This window comes from Bufo gargarizans, chromosome 9, assembly GCF_014858855.1.
Source record: "Bufo gargarizans isolate SCDJY-AF-19 chromosome 9, ASM1485885v1, whole genome shotgun sequence".
Lineage (NCBI taxonomy): Eukaryota > Metazoa > Chordata > Amphibia > Anura > Bufonidae > Bufo > Bufo gargarizans.
In genome coordinates, this window is record NC_058088.1 from 177,250,209 (window position 1) to 177,269,444 (window position 19,236).

Genomic DNA, 19,236 nt, shown 5'->3' on the forward strand with positions numbered 1-19,236 from the left:
ACCTTCTGCCTTTAGCCTGTAGGTGCCTGTGGTTAATGCTACCACATGGTCTTGGGGACATTCAATATTTTGTGCAAGTTAGCAAATTCACACTCTTTGTTTTTTGAAGGGATAGTCCAGTCATTAGAACTATTAGATCCCTACTGGGGATCACCGATAACGGGGACCCCGTATCCTATGGAGTCCCCCGGAAATGAACGGAGTGTCCGGTCAGGCATGCGAGCATCCATTTCTATGGAAGTTCTGGAGGTAGCTGAGTGCTGTACATTACAGGGTACTGGGTCCCTGTTCTCGTGGGTGTCCCAGCAGTAGGACTCCCACCGATCTAATAATTATAACTTCATATAACTGGAATACCCCTTTAAGTGCTTGACCATTCTGGGCTAGACCAAAGACAGATCATATCCAAAAAGGGTTCGTCCAGGAACCCCCTTTTTTTTTCAGGCGTTAATGGAGGTCCCATCACCAGTCCCATTTGTAGCTGAGATACCACATCAACACCAAAATCTAATCATAGCACTTCTTACTGTTTTCCCATTCCCAACCACTTCTTGGGTTCATGTGGATGGACCATTAATGAAACTGACCTACTATGAAAGATGAGACATGTTCTTGACACTCACAATGGTAGGCCTTCTGGCCAGGGGGGAAGTTAGGGAGATTATAGGACATAGCCATGGGATCACCAACATAACTCTTGGCCAAATTTAGGGCATGATGAAACCCAATAGTAGCTCTAAGGAAAGCCTACTGTAGCTACACCTCTGCCTCTTCTAGCTGACCTTCTAATGTCTCCCTGGTCTGCGGTGGGAATGCATATGCTCTACTTGTCTAACATGGTGATACGTCATAGTAAAATAGCTAGAAGACCTGACGTCTCTGTCCACAACCCAGCCTCATTCAGGTCTAGCAAGTTGGACAATCCTTGACTTAGAGAACATGGTGCAGTTCAAGGTCCATGGGTCTACAACCAAACCGGTGCAGGGTTCGATAGTTAGCGTAGATCCAGCTGCAGACTAGTTTTGGACAAATTTGTAGTTATTGAGGTCTTGGAGATTTTCATAGTTGGGCAGGAGCTCCATCTAGAAGATGTTTTCTAAAGGATGTGTCTAGTCCCTTGAAGCTAGTCATGTAGAAGATCCCCAGATACTTTAAGAGATGTGTGCGTGATCTGGTTGCGTGGTAAGGTTATTGACCTACTATTGTAGGTTGGATGAACTGGGAGATCTTGCCAGAAATCAAAGGTTTTCTTTGCCTAAGAACAGTTGGAGGGGACTATTTTCTTTTACTTGTTTTCTCCGTTTCAACCAAAAGGAACACCATCATTGGGTAGAAAATGATGGAGTCATAGCACAGTATAGTATACTATTATATACAATATATAGCATACATATAGTGTAGTGCGGTGTATAACATTGTGGATCTTTATATATCCTGCTGGGGAATGTTAGTTCTTGATGGCAGGCGCACCGTATGGGCAGCAATCTGTTAACGCCAGAGATCCTTACATCCGGCTGATGTCCAGATTTCGCCCTCTCAGCAAATGGGGTACGAATTAATTGCGGAACTCCTGAATATCGTTTTTTCTTTCTGTATTGCACCAAAGGTTTATGTTGGAGTCTGCACATCTTTAGTGTTTTCTTTCCCTTTTGGATGGTTTTGGTTTGGACCATTGGGAACACGTGCTATCGTTTTTCTATAAGGTCTTAAAAATCAATGTGGTCTAGTATTTGGCCTCTCGTTCCAGGTTTACAGCTGCCATGTGGCCCCTTAATGGACCTGCACAGGACCCCCCGCTCTTACTTGCCATGACTGGTTAGACTTGGTGACATGGCAGCCGTGCAGTGAAGTGTGTCGGAGATGTCCACAGGACTACCTAGAGTAGCATGGTGATTTCAGTGTAACAGCTGCCAAAAGTTGTGTTTGACACAATACCATCCTTCAACTTTTACACGCCTATAAAAGTCAATGTATAGGGGCTGGGGAGAGCAGCGCAGCTTTTGTGGAGCATTTTTTCATCAGAAGTAGTGAGAATATGAAGTTTCATTCTGCTTGATCCAGGAGGCAGGACTTCATTATGATTTGCTCTGTGCATTGAGTTGCTTCACAGCCCCTCCCTTCTGTGATGATTGACAGCTGTAGAATCCAACCAGGTGATGACTACAGCTGTCACTCAAAGCAGAGGGCAGGAGCTGTAAAGCAGCTCCGTGCAGAGAGCACTTCGCAGTGAAGCTCCGCCTCCTGGGCACTTGCAAAAACAAAATATAGCAGAATAAAACCTCATATTCTCACTACTTCTGATGAGTAAAGCTCCACAAAAAGTATACTTGTTCTGCCATCCACAGCTCCTACCTGGTGCTGTCAGCAGTTTAGCACGGTCAGGACTGCTGACAGATGCCCTTGAACTGGTTTTCTGTGACATGGTGTGTGGTAATGGATCGCAGTTATTACCGCCCACATTCTTAGCGCGTTCTCACTTTTTGTTTATATTACAATCAGATTTCATCATGTGTTGCAGTACAGAACGCCATAAAACAATTGGGAAATTGTCTGCAGCAGATTCGTGTCCATGTATTCCTAGTTGTGGTCAAAATAGCACTTCTTTTGCTAAATTGACTTCACTTCCGAAAGCATAGACTTTGTCTCGCTTTTCTGACCTGCACCCCTCACCAGAATTTTTATTTTCTGGACAACTTCTCCCAAAATCATGGACAGACGACATTTTTTACGGACACATTGGAAAACCATAATAAATGATAAAGATTATAAATAATACAGGTCTATTGCTCAGTATACTGATTTGCGGTATATTTTACCACCAAAATAATCTAGTCAAGTACCACCGGCCTAAAAAAACAAACCATGGACATATCTCTTTTTTATTTTTCACAGACAGGAAAAAAAATCACCTATTTTTACGGACTGTTCAGTAATTTCTGGACAGTTGGCGACACTGCCCCTCACCCTTCCCACCAACGTGCCATTGGGCTCATGAGACCAACATGGCAGCTTCCAGTCACCAGTAAGGCCCAACTTACTTTTCCGTGTCCCTGATGACATACATGAGAAGACGGTCCGTGAAGGGTCCATGTTTGGGCCATGTATCCGGTTTTTGCCCTTCACGTACACTGCTAGGGTGAAAATTGATTTCCGGAGCAATGGTCAGTGAAAGCCACCTTCAGAACACAGATGCCATCCATGTTCCGTCACTAGTTTTGCACAGACCCATAGACTTCAATGGGCGTGTTTGGCCCTCATCTTAGACCAAAGTAGTTCATGTCTCCATTGTTTTTCCACTGACCCACAGTCAATGCAAAAAACCACTGATGTGTAAAATACACACATTTCGGGATCCTGCACCCGACTGTAGCCGTTTTTGCGGACCTACAGAACACGGATACCGGGCGCGCGCATTCCTCATTTTGCAGAATGGTGCATCCCCGCCCTCTTAGAACTGCCTATTCTTGTCTGCAAAACGTACAAGAATAGGACATGTTCTATATTTTTTGCGGGACCAAGGAACGGACATATTGATCTGGATAGCACACTGTGTACTGTCCAGAACTTTTGTGGCCCCTTTGAAATGAATTGGTCCGCATCCAATCTGCAGAAAATGCGGCTTGCGTGCGGACCAAAACCACGTGAGCATGAGCCCTTAGGGCCAGTTCACACTGAGTTTTTTGGCGCCTATTTGGGAGCGTTTCCTCCTCCATCAGCTCCAAAAAATGCCTCAAAACAGCCTCCCGTTCATTTTAATGAGAAGAAGCGGCATACTCTATCCTGGGGCGGAATCCGCTCAGAATCTCCCATTGAAATGAATGGGAAGTATCAAAACAGCTCTGTAAGGCCTCATGCACACGACCGTTGTGTGTTCTGCGGTCCGCAAATCGCGGATCCGCAAAACACGGATGGCCTCCATGTGGCACGGACAGCCATTGATATAACTGCCTATTCTTGTCCGCAAAACGTGGATAAGAATAGGACAGGTTATATTTTTTTTGCGGACCACGGAACGGAGCAACGGATGCGGACAGCACACGGAGTGCTGTCCGCATCTTTTGCAGCCCCATTGAAGTGAATGGGTCCGCATCCGATCCACCAAAACTGCGGCTCGGATGCAGACCAAATCAACGACCGTCTGCAGTGGCGACTCTAGGAACAATATATAGGGGGGCACAAAGATACCACAGTCAAAAATGGGGGGGCAAAAACAAAATAAGATTACAAAATACGAGAGAGTTGCGGTCTGCAGGGATACAGTTATAATAAAACAATTTACTTACAAAAGAAGCTACTCAGTCGTCTGCTGTGCTGTCCTCTGCTTGCTTCCACGGATTCTTTCCCCTTCTTTCTGTCTCTCGTCAGTGCACAGGCGCACTGTTATGGTGGATCTGTGGAAGACACACTGTTATGGGGGATCTGTGGATGACACATTATGCCTCTCATTAGCCCTCATTATGCCTCTCATCACTCCCATATCAGCCCCCATATAAGCCCTTATGCCTCATTAGCCCCCATTATTCTTCTTATTAGCCCCATTGGCCCCCATTATGCCTCATTAGCCCACATTATGCCTCTAATTAGCCCCCATTATGCCTCTAATTAGCCCCCATTATGCCTCTTATTAGCCCCCATATGCCTCCAATTAGCTCCATATGCCTCCAATTAGCTCCATATGCCTCCAATTAGCCCCCATATGCCTCCAATTAGCCCCCATATGCCTTCAATTAGCCCCCATATGCCTCCTATTAGCCCCCATATGCCTCCTATTAGCCCCCATATGCCTCCTATTAGCCCCCAATTAGCCCCCATATGCCTCCAATTAACCCCATATGCCTCCAATTAGCCCCATAGACCCCATATGCCTCCAATTAGCCCCCATATGCCTCCAATTAGCCCCCATATGCCTCCAATTAGCCCCCATATGCCTCCAATTAGCCCCCATATGCCTCCTATTAGCCCCCAATTAGCCCCTATATGCCTCCAATTAGCCCCTATATGCCTCCAATTAGCCCCTATATGCCTCCAATTAGCCCCTATATGCCTCCAATTAGCCCCTATATGCCTCCAATTAGCCCCTATATGCCTCCAATTAGCCCCCATATGCCTCCTATTAGCCCCATAGACCCCATATGCCTCCAATTAGCCCCCATATGCCTCCAATTAGCCCCCATATGCCTCCTATTAGCCCCCAATTAGCCCCCATATGCCTCAAATTAACCCCGTATGCCTCCAATTAGCCCCATAGACCCCATATGCCTCCAATTAGCCCCCATATGCCTCCAATTAGCCCCCATATGCCTCCAATTAGCCCCCATATGCCTCCAATTAGCCCCATAGACCCCATATGCCTCCAATTAGCCCCCATATGCCTCCAATTAGCCCCCATATGCCTCCAATTAGCCCCATAGACCCCATATGCCTCCAATTAGCCCCCATATGCCTCCTATATGCCTCCAATTAGCCCCTATATGCCTCCAATTAGCCCCTATATGCCTCCAATTAGCCCCTATATGCCTCCAATTAGCCCCTATATGCCTCCAATTAGCCCCTATATGCCTCCAATTAGCCCCCATATGCCTCCTATTAGCCCCATAGACCCCATATGCCTCCAATTAGCCCCCATATGCCTCCAATTAGCCCCCATATGCCTCCTATTAGCCCCCAATTAGCCCCCATATGCCTCAAATTAACCCCATATGCCTCCAATTAGCCCCATAGACCCCATATGCCTCCAATTAGCCCCCATATGCCTCCAATTAGCCCCCATATGCCTCCAATTAGCCCCCATATGCCTCCAATTAGCCCCATAGACCCCATATGCCTCCAATTAGCCCCCATATGCCTCCAATTAGCCCCATAGACCCCATATGCCTCCAATTAGCCCCCATATGCCTCAAATTAACCCCATATGCCTCCAATTAGCCCCATAGACCCCATATGCCTCCAATTAGCCCCCATATGCCTCCAATTAGCCCCCATATGCCTCCAATTAGCCCCCAATTAGCCCCCATATGCCTCCAATTAGCCCCATAGACCCCATATGCCTCCAATTAGCCCCCGTATGCCTCCAATTAGCCCCCATATGCCTCCAATTAGCCCCCATATGCCTCCTATTAGCCCCATATGCCTATTAGCCCCATATGCCTATTAGCCCCCATATGCCTTCAATTAGCCCCATATGCCTATTAGCCCCATATGCCTCCTATTAGCCCCATATGCCTCCTATTAGCCCCATATGCCTCCTATTAGCCCCCAAATATGCCTCCAATTAGCCCCCAAATATGCCTCCAAATGCCCCCATACATCTCCTATTAGCCCCCAAATATGCCTCCAATTAGCCCCCAAATATGCTTCCAATTAGCCCCATATGCCTCCTATTAGCCCCCATAATGCCCCCAGCAGCCACATTTTTTATAAAATTAAAAAAAAAAAACACTTACCTCTCCTGCTCCTGGACGGACGCCGCCTGCCATTTTCTCCCTCCTCAGTCGACTGTGCGTGCTCTAAACTGGCGCGCACAGCGTGAGGTCACAGAGCGACCTCACGCTGTGCGCAGCCCTGCACAGCCGACAGCCGAGGACCAGGAAGTGGTGAGTACAGAGCGTTCACCACTTCCTGGTCCTTCTGTACTAATGAGCGCTTCCTTAATGGAAGCGCTCATTAGTATTCACTCGGGGGAATCAGCGGGGGGGCACCTGGGGGGGCAAGGAACAACATAGGGGGGGCAATTGCCCCCCCTCGCCCCCCTCTAGCGACGCCACTAACCGTCTGCATGAGGCCTAAGTGTCCATGCATTTTTTTCTACACCTTTTTTGGCGCGGAATCGCTGCAAACACAACAGTTTTGTACTGAAGTGAACACCCATTGGTTAATAAAATGTGTGAAAAAACGCATCAAAAACTTTTTTGAATTTTGTAGGCGGATTTTCCAAAGCCGTCGTGTGAACATATCCTTACAGGGGTTATCCCATGACTAATGTAAAAAATGAAAATCAGACATCATATAGGACATGACGATCTCTTTCTAATAAAGCTAGAACCAGCCCTGTACCTCACATGGATCCAGAGATCTCCCCGTTCATTGCTCTACTAGATTTATATCAGGCTGACAGCTCAAGGGAGTGTCTTTTCTGCTGCAGCTCAGGGGGCGTGTCCCCTCTCTCCCTATCACAGCTCAGGGGGCGTGTCCCCTCTCTCCCTATCACAGCTCAGGAGGCAGTTGAAGGATAAAACTGAGCATGTGCGGCCTTCTCAGTGAGCAGGACAAAGAAATAAGAAAAAAAACAGCAGGTGGCGCTATACAGATACATTCTATTGAATAACTCAGTGGCTATGCTAAATTTTTAATTACATGCAATTACAAAAGTGTTCAGATCCAGGTGCTGGTTTGAAAATGGAGAACAGCACATGCCCATGATGTACTGAAGTGTGAATGGTACAGGATAAGGGCTCGTTCCGCAATACACGGGTCACCAGCCGTGTGCATTGCACATCACGGATGCTGACCTATTCACTTGAATGGGTCCTCAAATCCGGAGATGTGGTGCAGATGTGGTACAGAACGGAAGCACGGGACGGAACCCTACGGAAGCGATACTAAGTGTTCCGTTCCGCAAAAAGATAGAACTTGTTCTATCTTTCTGTGGAATGGACAGATCACGGACCCCATTCAAGTGAATGGGTCTGCGATCCGCATGCAGCTGCCCCACGGTCGGTGCCCGTGCATTGCGGACCACAGCACGGGCATGGAGCCCTTACATTCGTGTGAACAAGCCCTAAACATGAGTGCGCCACTGGGTGTGACTAGATGCTCCGCTCATGTTGTACGCCTGATAATCTGTAATAATGTTCAAAGATTTCATCAAATACAAACTAAGCTTTAAAACATTTTTTAAAGACATGCATTTGGTTGTGACAGAGTCTGTGGTATATTTCACTACATGGTCACGGTCGTCCTCTGGGACACAAAAAGGCTCCATCTATAGGGAATACTAGGCCTCATTTCTCTGTTGCCCATGGCAACCTATCAGAGCTCGTCTTTCATTTCTTAAAATGCTGGGCAAAAATGAAAGCAGTGCTGTGATTGGTTACTATGGACAACACTAAGGAAATGTGGCCTATTATGTCCAGTTTATGGAGACCTGTACTACAGACTTTAAAACTTATTTGCTGCAATTTTGCATTTTTTTTTTTTGAGTTTTCTGACTACTGAACGACAATAGTGTGTCACCAGTCCAGTGAGAAAAAAGAGGATAAGCGGCCTCAGAAGTGTCCTGCAGCCTCTTATCTCCCCATCCTTTGTAAAGTTACACAAGTATTATCTGGAAGACATTTTCACCAGCAGATATCTAGTCATATTACAGTAGGAAGGGTTAAATTTAGCAATAAATTAGAGGTCACACATTAAAGTCAATGGATATGTGAGTGATTCATTGAGGTAATAATAGAGCAGAGTCTCCAGCAGCACAGAGTGTTTCAGCAGAATGATTTGCTGATTAATATGGTACGTTATTTAGTACAATATCTGTACGCAGGACACCTGCTGATCAATACGGTACGTTATTTAGTACAATTCCTGCACGCAGGACGCCTGCTGATTAATATGGTACGTTATTTGGTACAATACCTGTACACAGGACGCCTGCTGATTAATATGGTACGTTATTCAGTACAATACCTGTACGCAGGACACCTGCTGCTTAATATGGTACGTTATTTAGTACAATACCTGCACGCAGGACACCTGCTGATTAATATGGTACGTTATTTAGTACAATACCTGTACGCAGGACGCCTGCTGATTAATATGGTACATTATTCAGTACAATACCTGTACGCAGGACGCCTGCTGCTTAATATGGTACGTTATTTAGTACAATACCTGCACGCAGGACACCTGCTGATTAATATGGTACGTTATTTTTAGTACAATACCTGTACGCAGGACGCCTGCTGATTAATATGGTACGTTATTTAGTACAATACCTGTACGCAGGATGCCTGCTGATTAATACGGTACGTTATTTAGTACAATACCTGTACGCAGGACGCCTGCTGATTAATATGGTACATTATTCAGTACAATACCTGAGTACAGATTGTACAAAGTTGTGCAGATTATGTCAGCTATGTGCGGTATTTATATGATAATGTCATCGTCAGTGACAGGGAGCGGTGTGTCCAGGTTACTTCCGTCTACACCTGCCATCCCTCTTCCGTGTGGGTTGTGTTCTGGGAAGGAACAGGTTTGTTTTGTTCTCAGGGAGATTAGTGAGGAATGTCACCGAGTCGTAATATACAAGAGATAAGGCTGGATATTGCTGTATTACCTGCCTGGACACTTTCTGTACTAATAGCGTCTGATCCACATGAAGTGGTCCTATACAGGCGACGCCATGCTCCACTGACCTACATGGGAAGTCACTGGTTTGTCAGTCTGTAAACTGGTTTCTATTGCTAGTCTGCAATCTCTTGCTTAAAGGATTTGTCTGGTTTGGGTCACTGCTTTCCCAGCTCCCTCCATTCTGGACCTCGCTCTAGACAGATTATGCAGTGGCAGTATGTTCCCCGCCAAAAACAAGTTTTTTGGGTGTCCTAGCAGCAGGAATCCACCTGAACCAGTTCATTACCGTTTTTTTTAAATATAATTCTAAAGGCCTCATGCACACAACCGTATCAGTTTCTGTGGATCCGTAAAACACTGATTCCGGCCGTGTGCATCCCGCATTTTCCCCTTCCACAGGCCCTGCAATATATTACAAGTGCCAAGAATAGGACATACAGATGCGGACAGCACACAGCGGCCCCATTGAAATACGAAAAAATATGGATCGGATACGGACTGATGAGGCTTAAAGGGGTTGCCCAGCGTAGAAACCAATTTTCATGTACACTATTAGAGAATTTAAAGTTAATGGGGTTCTCCGGGATTTTCATATTGATGACCTAGCCTCCAACTACCTGCAACCTTGCTAATCACTTCTTTGAGGAAGCCACGGCACTCAATGGATCTCCGGTGAGCAACGCGGCCTCCTCGCCAGCCCAGCAAGCACAGCGCCATCCATGGTATAGTGGCTGTGCTTGGTGTTACAGCTCAGACCCATCCATTTGAATGGGGCTTCGCTTCGCCTAGGCCATGTGACCGATGTACATGACATCACATGGCCCAGGAAGAGGCCCAAGCACTCATGGAGCGCCGCGGCCTCTTCATACAGCTGACCGGTGACGGTGTCAAGACTCGGACCCCCGCCAATCTCATATTGATGACCTATCCTGAGGAAAATCCTGGAAAACCCTTTTTAACCACTTAAGTTTTTCCCAAGTTCTGCTCGGGCTTTGAGAAAAGCACTTAAAGGGGTTGTCCGCTATTTTCTTACTGATGATCTATCCTCTGGTATCTGATCAGTGGGGGTCCGACACCCAGGACCCCCGCCGATCAGCTGATTGAGAAATGAATGTGGCGGGGCTGTGCCCAGGCCACATAACTTATAGTCGGGATGTCACTGGCCTGCAGGAAGCTGCAAGAAGGCTGCGGGGGTCCCATGTGTTGGACCCCTGTCAATCAGATGCTGATGACCTATCCAAAGGATAGATCATCAGTTGGAGAAAAGCTGGACAACCCCCTTTAAAGGGCTTTTCCTCATGATAGGCCAACAATATGTTTGTTGGAGGTTCCCGCTGTTCTGCAGTAGCTCCGTCCATTTGTGCACCGATCAGATATTGATGGGCTGTCCTGAGGATTAAGGTACTGGAAAGCCCCTTTTAGGGTCCATTCACACGTCCGCAATTTCGTTCCGCATTGTGGACCCATTTATTTCTATGGGGCAGCACGATGTGCAGCCCGGATACGGAATTGCGGATCCGCACTTCCGGGTACCGCAATTCCGTTCCCGAAAAAAATAGAACATGTCCTATTCTTGTCCGCAATTGCGGACAAGAATAGGCATTTTCTATTAAGTGTCGGCGATGTACGGTCCGCAAATTGCGGAATGCTCATTGCCGGTGTCCGTGTTTTGTGGGTCCGCAATTTGCATATCCGCAAAACACTTACGGACATGTGAATGGACCCTTGGGGGATACCTGGTTCGGGTTCCCCATCTGTTGGCGAGAGCAAAGAGTGTGTCCTGCATAACACCTTACCGACTGATATGATTGGTCACTGTGTAATGCCCGAATTTACCTGTGGTGGCGACAGCACTTCTAGGGGACCCGTCACCCCTTGAGGGCAGCATAAAGTAGTGACAGAAGCTGATTCCTGCGCAGTTCATGTGCATCTTAATCCTACAGCGCACCTCCTGCGAGTAGTCCCATGCATTCTTCATATACAGGCCATCCTTTGGAGGCTGATTGACAGATTTTTCCCTTTTACTGTTTTGTGTTGACCGAGCTACCATAGAAATCAGTGTAGCTGTCATGTACTAAACTAGCACAATTGAAGCCATTATGCAAATCTGACATATTGGTACCATCGTGTCAATTTACATAGCACTAGTGACACTTTTTCTCTCAGCGGTATTATAAAAATAAATGTCTTGTATACGGTGGCTTAGATACAGAGCTATTGTAGCAGAGCTGAGTTTGTTATTTGTAATGCCACAGTCTATTGGGGTTGTACATAGGACTGCAGAAAAACCAATGTACTATCCATCGTCATTTAAAAGGTTCGTCCGGCCGGTTTGTTCAGAGGCACTAAGTTAGGACCCCAGGGGGTTGTCGACTCTAATTCTGGACAACCCCTTTAAGACGGCTTTCTCACTGCGCTTGCAATGTTAGAAAAGCACATATGGCCCGACATAGTGTCCTTATTGCCTCATTTGGGCAGCAGTTTGGCAGTATACTTTTTTTCTGTATGGTATACCGCAGCAAGTTCTACGTTTCCATACAGAAGCATTCACTAAAGAAATGTGTACTGTGCAGTATACGTTCTTTTGCAGGGGAGTCTATGAGCGCAGGGGAGTCTATGAGCGCAGGGGAGTCTATGAGCGCAGGGGAGTCTATGAGCGCCAGAGACCAGGTAGAGTGGCATCCATTGGAGGTATATGTCCGGAAATCCATCTGACATACACACTGCAAAATGCAGTGTGAAATCACAGGTTGCATCACTTTGAACATACTCGGCTCTGCTACATTTTCCCTGCTTCGGATTGCTGTCACCTTGGGTGTCTCTCACTCCTTCAGGCACGTCCATGTGTTTGGTCTGACATCAGGTTAAGCAAATGACCCTTGCAACACGCGTTACCTGGAAGTGCCCTGTAAAATTTGCGGTGCGTACCTGTTGTCAGTGATTGAGAAGACAGGTGCCGGGGAGGGTAAAGGGTTGTCCTCAGTCTGGAGGTTGGGGAGGAGCAAAGCTAGGTGTTGCCTTCGGCTCCATAGTGATGGGTTTTAGGATTTCCGTCACAAACAGCTTTTCTGGATTAATCCCCTGCAGAGCATGCTGAGGTTTCTTCATGTCACCTTCTCTCCCTACCTGACCGTCTTGCAAGGTGAAGTCGTTGGATGCTGCCTGACATCCACTCTGCACTTTCCAAGAAGATGAGGAAGAAAAAAGGGGGGAAGCCGCCTCGCCTCCCTGCCCGAGCCGCTCTTTACATGTGAGTTATCAGCTCGGCGATGGCAGCCCCTGTCATGTGCATTACCTGTGATCGGCGTGTTTACAGGACGTGAGGGAGATGTGAAGGGCACATCCTTGGAGGCAACACCTCCGTCTTGTCTGCAAACACCTGCAATCTTCTTGTTTACCACAAATAACCGCGCAGCTAATCTCCTGCGCAGTTATCCATCTCATCATGATAGATGATTGGATGATCATGATCAGATAGCCATGAGCTGGGCTTTGGATAAGAAATGTAGGGGTGACTATGCATCCGATCTGTCTTTTAGGTATACGTGGGCTATGGGCGGTCTTTCAGCAGAGCTTTGCTCCATACTTCTGTTGTTGGTGATATTAGAATTCTGAGAAAGTCTCGGAAATCAAACTTTTCAACCTTAAAGATGGTCTTCTGCATCCAAGCAATGGAGAATAGCAGGATAGGGGGCACTGTGTGATAAAATGGCAGTCATGGTAGTTAGTATCCGCTATATGAACCCTGCCCCAATGGGAATTGCTAAATTTTTGTGTCACTGAATACTTAGTGGTATGGCGGATCATTGGGTGGTGCAGGACCTCTGCTGTCGGCATTGGTGGTCTTTTGTGAGGATACTCCCTGTACAGAGGAAAGCGCAGTCTAGGATTTATGGGGTTACTGTGCAGCGGATCCATGTTTTTGGCATACGTGGACCACGGGTGGTCTTCCATCAGAGCGTTGCACCAAGCTTCTGTTGTTGGTGATGTTAGAAATCTGAGACAGTCTCGTAAATCAAACAGTTCAACCTTCAAGATGGTCTTCTGCATCTAAGCCATGGAGAATAGCAGGATAGGAGGTGCTATGTCATAGAATGGCTGTCATGGTGGTTAGTATACACTATATGAACCCCAACCCCCGTGGGGATTGCTACCTTTTTGTGTCCTTGAGTACTTATTGGGTGGTGCAGGACCTCTGGTGGTCTATTGTGAGGATATCTCGTGATCATAGGAAAGCACAATCTGGTAAGATATGTTTATGGCTACAGGAGAAGGAATTTACTAGAGAAGGGAGGCGTCTGCCGATGGAGAGGCAAAGTTCATCGGAAAGCGTTGTTGTGGGACTGAGAAATAAGCTTTTTTTTATGTACGTGCACGACTTCCTCGCTTTTGTATATTTTTATGGGTAACTATATACTTACACTTGTTCTTTGATTCTTGATATATTTATTTGTGTTCAGTCTGTTTCTGCCCTGGCTCAGCCTTGCTCTCATATTGTGCTGCCTGTGATTGCGGATTGTATGTTGTGCTACCATTGCTAATAATAACCAGAGAATGTTGGAGTGCAGTGCTAATAGTCCTATCAGAAAGCAGCATATCCCACAAATATCAAATATAAGAATCTTTATTATAGTCACAGCAGGACAGAGGTTAAAGGGCATCTGTCAGCAGTTTTGTACCTATGACACTGGCTGACCTGTTCCATGTGCACTTGGCAGCTGAAAACATCTGTGTTGGTCCCATGTTCATATGTGCCCGCATTGCTGAGAAAAATATATGCAAATGAGCCTCTAGGAGCAACGGGGGCGTTGCTGTTGCACCTAAAGGCTCTGCTCTCTCTGCAGCTGTCTCTCCCTCTGAACTTTGACAGGACCAGGCAGTGAAAACATTATCACACCTGGTCCTATGAATCAAAGTGCAGAGGGCGTGGAGCCTCTAGGTGTAATGGCAACGCCCCCATTGCTCCTAGAGGCTCATTTGCATATATTAAAACATCATTTTTCTCAGCATTGCGGACACATATGAACATGGGACCAACACAGATGTCTTCAGCTGCCAAGCGCACATGTAACAGGTCAGCCAGTTTTATCGGTACAAATCTGCTGTTGTGTGCACGAGGCCTAAGAATAATACTGCTACCCAGAGCACACGTTATATCCTATGACAAACATAAATAGATAAAATCTATCTTTGACATTTCAATATTATATCTTATATTTCTGGGATGTGCTGCTTTATTATATAGTCCTTGTTTTCTATAGTGCTACCATTGCTGGCTGACTACAGGTGCAACTACTGTTATTGGTGCTCTTGTGAAACAACCGCTTGTGCCTTCTCTGGCTGACTGTATTTCTGATAGTTCTATCAGTATGTACAATCTTTGGCAGACTGTATATTTGCTGCTTCTGTCAGTGTGTACCCTCTAGCTCACCGCTTGTACCCTCTCTGGTCGACTGTGTTTCTGCTTCTTCTGTGAGTACCCGCAGTACACCCCCTGACAGACTGTATATGTGCTGCTCCTGTCAGTGTGTGTGTACTCTCTAACTCGCCACTTGTACTCTCTCTGGCTGACGGTGTTTCTGCTACTCACAGTACACCCCCTGACAGACTGTATATGTGCTGCTCCTGTCAGGGTGTGTACCCTCTAACTCACCACTTGTACCCTCTCTGGCTGACTGTTTCTGCTACTCACAGTACACCCTCTGACAGACTGTATATTTGCTGCTGCTGTCAGTTTGTCCCCTCTGACTGACCACTTGTACCCTCTCTGGCCAACTGTTTCTGCTTCTTCTGTCAGTACCCACAGTACACCCCCTGACAGACTGTATATGTGCTGCTCCTGTCAGTGTGTGTGTACCCTCTAACTCACCACTTGTACCCTCTCTGGCTGACGGTGTTTCTGGTACTCACAGTACACCCCCTGACAGACTGTATATTTGCTGCTGCTGTCAGTTTGTCCCCTCTGACTGACCACTTGTACCTTGTACCCTCTCTGGCCAACTGTTTCTGCTTCTTCTGTCAGTACTCACAGTACACCCCCTGACAGACTGTATATGTGCTGCTCCTGTCAGTGTGCGTGTACCCTCTAACTCACCACTTGTACCCTCTCTGGCTGACTGTGTTTCTGCTACTCACAGTACACCCCCTGACAGACTGTATTTGTGCTTCTCCTGTCAGTGTGTGTGTACCCTCTAACTCACCACTTGTACCCTCTCTGGCTGACGGTGTTTCTGGTACTCACAGTACACCCTCTGACAGACTGTATATTTGCTGCTGCTGTCAGTTTGTCCCCTCCGACTGACCACTTGTACCCTCTCTGGCTGACGGTGTTTCTGGTACTCACAGTACACCCCCTGACAGACTGTATATGTGCTGCTCCTGTCAGTGTGTGTACCCTTAACTCACCGCTTGTACTCTCTCTGGCTGACTGTTTCTGCTACTCACAGTACACAACCTGACAGACTGTATATTTGCTGCTGCTGTCAGTGTGTCCCCTCTGACTGACCACTTGTACCCTTTCTGGCCAACTGTTTCTGCTTCTTCTGTCAGTACCCGCAGTACACCCCCTGACAGACTGTATATGTGCTGCTCCTGTCAGTGTGTGTGTACCCTCTAACTCACCACTTGTACCCTCTCTGGCTGACTGTGTTTCTGCTACTCACAGTACACCCCCTGACAGACTGTATATGTGCTGCTCCTGTCAGTGTGTGTGTACCCTCTAACTCACCGCTTGTACTCTCTCTGGCTGACGGTGTTTCTGCTACTCACAGTACACCCCCTGACAGACTGTATATGTGCTGCTCCTGTCAGTGTGTGTGTACCCTCTAACTCACCGCTTGTACTCTCTCTGGCTGACGGTGTTTCTGCTACTCACAGTACACCCCCTGACAGACTGTATATGTGCTGCTCCTGTCAGTGTGTGTGTACCCTCTAACTCACCGCTTGTACTCTCTCTGGCTGACGGTGTTTCTGCTACTCACAGTACACAACCTGACAGACTGTACATGTGCTGCTCCACAGTGTGTACCATCTGACTGTATTTCTGCTACTATGTACTGTCTGGCTAACTGTACAGTGCGATGCCCCTATGGTATAAAGCTCTCGCTGGCAGGCATGCTGTTGTTGTACCCTCTGTGCCTGACTGTATTTCTGCTTTGTTTTCTACAATGTGCCATCTCTGGCTGTACTCAGTGAGGCCACTGTTAGTATAAACCTACCCCCGGCAAACGATTGTTTTCCTGCATATGTCCACATGTGCCGTTCCTTGCTGACTGTTCTTGTTTCTTCCATGCATTCACCGTATTGGCTAACAGTATTTCTGTTTCTGCTCAGTATGTAGTCACCCTGGCCGACTGTCTTTTTGCATTTGATTGCCAACCTATTTTTTTCTCTGTTGTATGTGCCCTTTCTGGCTGACTGTATGTTCTGCCAGTGCTACCAGTACAGTTGGCATGTGCATCCCCGCCTTGACGTTGTGTGGTGCTTCCTCGTAATCAGTCGCTGGCTGACTGGCATGTTTTTTTTTTGTTTTTTTTTTGCTTCGTATGCCCGTTGTCTGTCTTTGACAGTATGCGACCCATCACGCTACACTTAATATTCCGGTGTGCTTCTACTGACTATAAGCTTCCCTCTGCCTGTATGCACGGTGTGTTTGCTTCCTTGCCTTGTCCTCTAGCTTTTTCTAATGGCGGTCACTTCATTTGCCCTTGGTTATTACCATTGTCTGTCTCTTCAGCGTTGAAGGTGGCGACTCTCTTGGCAGCGAATCTGGAACAATTGTTGACAGTCCATGCCAGCAGCCCCCCTACCGTGGAGAGGTGAAAAGCGATCACTACGACTTGCCATCACCCACCCGTCACCCGTCTCACCCAGGACTCCAGTGGAGTCAAAGGGCCAGACTACAGCCCGCCAGCGTTGCCTTGCGCAAACAGGAAGAAGAAGAGAATAAAAGATCCAAAGCCTTGTCTGACAGCTATGAATTGTCTTCTGACCTCCAGGACAAGAAGGTATCTACTCTTGTTGAAACCCAAATCAATTTCCTTGTCCTTGACTTTCCTTCTGTCTCATATCAAGGCTTGGTCTGTGATTTCCGTCTTTTTTCCCCTCTCCTGTCCTTCTGAGATGTGGTTTTCAAACATGTCATAGTCCTAGTAACTTCCAACCAGTCACGTACTAAATTTTTATAGTCCCTTAGCGGGTTATTTGGACTGGTAACAAATCTGAAGGACAAGTTTGGAAACTTCTCTCCTTACTAAGGTTTATGCTTCTTCCCTGTCCCATATATGTTCCTCTGACCTCATGTCTCTTATTTTGTACCCTTCCCTCCCGTGTTGTGTCCTCGGGCCCTCTCTTACACACACACTCTACCTGTCTCCTGATGTAGGTGGAAATGCTGGAGAGGAAGTATGGGGGCTATTTCCTCAGCCGGCGAGCAGCTCGCACCATCCAGACCGCATTCAGACAATATCGCATGAATAAGAACTTTGAACGTCTACGCAGCTCTGCTTCTGAGAGCCGCATGTCCCGTCGGATCATCCTATCCAACATGCGCATGCAGTACTCCTTTGAGGAGTACGACAAGACCCACAACACCCCATACTTCCAGGGCAAACCCGTGTCATTGGACGAAGGGGTAGCTGCATGTCGTGGGCAGGGGGAGCGAGGTCTTCAGTATGGGGTTTCCTGCAGCGGTATGGACGGTGATTCAATCAACACCTCGGGGGAGTTTTCCAATGAGATCACAGAGCTGGAGGATTCCTTTTCCAAACAGGTGAGGCGCTGTAAGGATGAGTGTTATTCCCGGGAACAGGAGACAAGTATACGGCTGGGGCTGCAAGGCAACCCGTCGCCCGACATGAAGATCGGGGCGCCGCGTTTCGACACGGCATAGAAATTTTGCCTATGGAGTCGCGAAGCAACATGGCTTTTTTGGTTACCAGTTGCACGCAACATTGCCACCGGGGACCACAATGCAAGTCTCGTGTGCGCTGAACCTTTCAACATAATGGAAGTGCACGGGATTGTAACGCGACCTTCAAGTTGTCACGAACGCGGCCACCGAATCGCAAAAAAAAAGCGAACAACGCTAGATCGTGGTCGTGGCAACTTCTGGGATGGGTTTCAACCCTATTCACCTCCATTATGTCGTGAGGATGCAGTCCTACACACCACCCAAGTCGCCAGCCTAAAGACAACCATGACTTCATCGTGCGACATGTCGCCATGTAGCCCCAGCCTACTAAAGAGGACATCCAAGTCTTGTATCTTTTGTAATGTGGTATTACGGAGCCCTTCCGTGGCTCTCCTGTCATACAGTTAAAGCGGACCCACCACCTACACGTACAGAGGCAGCCATTTTGTACCGCCAAATAATGGTCACACGGATCCAGTTCCTGTTGAATTAACGGACTACCGTAGTTAAGAATGTTTCCGCAACCGGGGAAGTGTCTGCCTCTTACGGTGATGGATCAACTTTAATAGCTATATTCCTATTGTGTTCTCTCTCCAAGCTGTGTCATAGTGCACCGCAGAGCTGCATTTGTCTTCCTCCTGCTATACTTCTGTGAGTCCCCCCTACCCGGCTACCCTTTTTGTGTTTTTGCCCTTGCGGAAATTAATATATCAGTAGATTATTGCTGCTCCACAGATGCATATCATCGAAGGACCTGCTTGGATCATGTCGTCTTCTACACCATGGTGCCCCAAATTCTGTCTAAACCCCCTTTATGAAATGATCACATGTCCTGCCATGGTGTAGAGTTTAAAGGCGTTACATCCCGGTTAGTATATTTCACGTGAAATAGTAGCAGCTGGACTACTTACCTTCCAATCTAAACATTCCTCCCTTCCGGGCACTGACCTGGAATTTCGAGGGTTGATGCAAAGTACTCT

At 47.2% G+C, this 19,236-nt stretch overlaps 1 protein-coding gene across 5 annotated transcripts in view; it reads left to right on the forward strand.

Moving 5' to 3' along the window:
- Positions 1 to 19,236, forward strand: part of IQSEC2 (IQ motif and Sec7 domain ArfGEF 2) — a 200,155-nt gene that overhangs the window by 148,767 nt on the left and 32,152 nt on the right. For 4 of the 5 annotated variants that reach the window (XM_044305346.1, XM_044305350.1, XM_044305348.1 and 1 more), the window contains 2 exons: positions 17,081 to 17,351; positions 17,729 to 18,115. In XM_044305346.1, coding sequence (XP_044161281.1) covers positions 17,081 to 17,351; positions 17,729 to 18,115 — 658 coding nt within the window. Of the gene's footprint in view, positions 1 to 12,450; positions 12,596 to 17,080; positions 17,352 to 17,728; positions 18,116 to 19,236 lie in introns of those variants that run through there. The other variant, XM_044305347.1, reaches the window with a different exon arrangement.